We start from the raw sequence: 3,011 nt of genomic DNA, 5'->3' as shown, positions 1-3,011 counted from the left end.
GTCGAAGAATTTCTTGCCATGCCTCTGATCTTGTGCTCGGATTTACACCATCCGCGTAACGTCGACTCCGGTACGCCGATATCGCGTGCAACCGACGCTTTGCTCTCTCCCTCGTGGACCCTCTGTATGGCGTCCATCTTCTCCGAAGCGGAAAGCGCTCTTAAGGGGCGCTTACCCGGACGCGCCGATTCACCTCTCATTCCGGTGAGGCGTCTACTTTTCGCGCCTTTCCGGAAACGGTCCTTGCAAACTCCGTCCTCTGTCGTCGTGATGCCTTCGTAGATCACTTGCAGATCTACTTTAGCGGTTTTGCGATCTGTGCCACGCGACTTATCGTCAATCTCCGACGCCTGATGAGTCGTCCTCGTAAGCGCCTGTAAACGTTAGAGAGAATCGATTAGTGTCAGTGTCTAAAGGTTTTTGTCGCATGCCACGCTTAGCACGATTTATCGAGCGCTTCCAAGAGAACGCAATGCAACCGAGGAATCGCGCCAACTCTATCCGAAATTACTTTACGAATTCGCTAGGAACACGGGTTGATTTCACGAAATGAATAACGTCGAGGAGGAAAATGCATCGAGTGTGGTAATATCGATCGTCGAAGAAAATGTCGATGAGAACGAGGTGGAACGGGCGATGGAACAGGAGTTTCGGGAAATTCGAAAATGTCACGATGCTCGAACGGAATTGGAGCGCGACGAGCGATGACGGGTGTTTCGCGTTTGTCCTTGACGGCCGTCCTTTCGTCGAATCGTTGCGTCGAGTCTGTGTATGTGTGAGTGTCTTTTTTTTATTGGCACTGTCCCTTTCTCGCGAGCCGGTCGCGTCGGTGTATCTCTGTCGCTGGCTCGAGAGTTGCGAACGCACGCACAACAGCGAGCGGACAGAAGACAGAACTGAGAACAAAGAGGAGACACTAAGCATTCGTACACCGTTTGCGCGAAGGAGACGAAGAATAGGCGCACGATCGTCAGGGCTCGCGGACCACGAATATATATAATAGACACATTCGACAAGAGAAAGAAGGATAGAAGGCGACAAAAAGAGAACTAAACGAGACAAACGAACGCGCGACAACGAACGAGGAAAAAAAGACGGCGATGTATCCGAAACGCACGCTTCGAAACGCGACGACGAAAACTGAACTAATCCGACTACACGGTTACGGCTGCCCGGCACGACCTCTCTCAGAGACACGATATCGCGTGTGTCTCTAGCCGCGTCTCTGTCTCGCACGAGTTCATCTTTCTCATTCCTACCACTTATTCCTCGTGGTACAGCAATAATATCGTTTCCCGCGCGGACTGCGGATTGGCTGATGTGGCCGCAAGCGAAGAACACCAGAACACCAAAGCAACGTGCACCGTTTTACTCGTACTAGCGCCGAGACGAGGACGTGTGTTTCGGATCGAGGGAACAAGAGAGAAAAGGGTAGATATGGAACGAGAGAAACGAAGAGATGAAAAGACAGAGAGCAGGAGGCGGAGGACGACGACGAAGAGGTGGTCGACGACGGTGTACGTACGGGACCGAGTAGCGGAGAAGTGTGGCAAACGGAGCGAGGAAAAGAGAGAGAGAAAGAGAGAGAGAGAGAGAGAGAGAGAGAGAGAGAGCGAGAGAGTAGCGCTGCCACAAGCAAGGAGAAGGGAGGGTGGTAGACGAGGAGGGGAACCGCCCGACCGAGTTGTTTCATTCATAAAAAAGTTCTTTATTACTCTCTGTGAGCGCATGTGCTATTCCACGGAGGAGGACCTCCCCCGACCGGCGTAACCACGTTTACACACGGTATTATTTACTACTGCGCGAGATACGAATCGCTGCCACACGCCGTGGCAACGGTACGGCGTACGGATCTCTTCCGTATCGTTGGCCACTGCTATCGAGTTTTCTTTTCTTTTCGGCACTACGTTCTTTCGACATCGAATATCGGTCATCGGTCAACGTCGTGTCAGAAGCGTTATTCGTCGTCTAGTGTCGTCGCGATCCTCGTCTATTATCGTCGTCACAGTCGAAAATCGTTGCAATTTCACAGGGGCTGCTTCTTTCCGTATCGAAATCACCTTACTGACGCTTGTCGATTCGAACCGAGGCGATCGGTGAAGGACGGTACTCGCACACACCAGCACGCACGAGTTCGCGAAGCTCTCTCTTACTTTATCGAGCACGTCGCGCGCGTGTGTCCCCTGTCTCGCGGACAAGCAATTGGAATTCCTCGCGTGTCCACACGCAGGTCCGATATAGTTGGATGGCGCGATCTGGAACGTGAACGTCGATCGATCGCCTTCTCGCGCGTCACAAGACCGCTCGAGGCTTGCTGTGACGTTTCGTGACAACGCTCGGAGAGAACCGACTAGACACAGGATAAAAGAACAGGAGAGGAGAAACATGAAAAAAAGTTCGAACGGAGCAAGCACGTTTATAAACGCGAAAGAATCTTTCCCTCGATCTCTTCTTCGTCCCTTTGTGTTTGGTGTTGCTTTTTCCCCGTAACCGTAACCGAGAAATTCGCGCGAGCGCGTGAAAAAGATTTCGCAAAAAAGTTTCTTCTATTACGGAAGAGTGACATTCAGAAAAAGGGGAACAGAAAAAGAAACTTTCAACTTGGAACTAAAGTCGACGAATTTGGAAGCACTCCGTATAAATGGTGCCAAGCATGGCACGCCGGCACTGATCGATCTTCACTATTCACTTTTTCAATTCACTTTCTTCTCTTCACTCGGAGTCGATCGACTATGAGATCGTCGCAGCGATGACCCGAAAAAATTTCAACAATTCTCGGATTGCGTCCCGTCGGCGCGTATGTCCGTATATCCGTAACGCGCGTTATTCGTTAAATCGGAAAAATCAGCAAGCACACCGGCGCGCTTTGCTTTTGATTTCAAACTATTCACCGATACGATGTACCTTGTCGCGTGCAAAATAATAAATAATAGTCGCGTGCGAAAACCGTAGCACCGACGATCCTCACCTGATGGTGGATCGACCTCGACTGAACCACCGATGATGCGCGC

The 3,011-nt window shown here is 51.0% G+C and overlaps 1 protein-coding gene across 1 annotated transcript in view; it reads right to left on the bottom strand.

Annotated features, from left to right (window-relative positions):
- Positions 1-2,081, bottom strand: part of LOC100748456 (protein distal antenna-like) — a 7,185-nt gene extending 5,104 nt beyond the window's left edge. The window contains 2 exon segments of the mRNA XM_033320488.1: positions 1-374; positions 2,061-2,081. The exon segment at positions 1-374 is cut by the window's left edge and continues 1 nt beyond it. Of these exon segments, the coding sequence (XP_033176379.1) occupies positions 1-200 (200 nt within the window). The 5' untranslated portion in view covers positions 201-374; positions 2,061-2,081.
- Between the last annotated feature and the right edge of the window lie 930 nt (positions 2,082-3,011).

This window comes from Bombus impatiens, unplaced genomic scaffold (genome assembly GCF_000188095.3).
Source record: "Bombus impatiens unplaced genomic scaffold, BIMP_2.2 scf_0318, whole genome shotgun sequence".
In the NCBI taxonomy this organism is placed as follows: domain Eukaryota; kingdom Metazoa; phylum Arthropoda; class Insecta; order Hymenoptera; family Apidae; genus Bombus; species Bombus impatiens.
The sequence above is the reverse complement of the archived record's forward strand: the minus strand, read 5'-3'. Positions and strand labels throughout refer to the sequence as shown.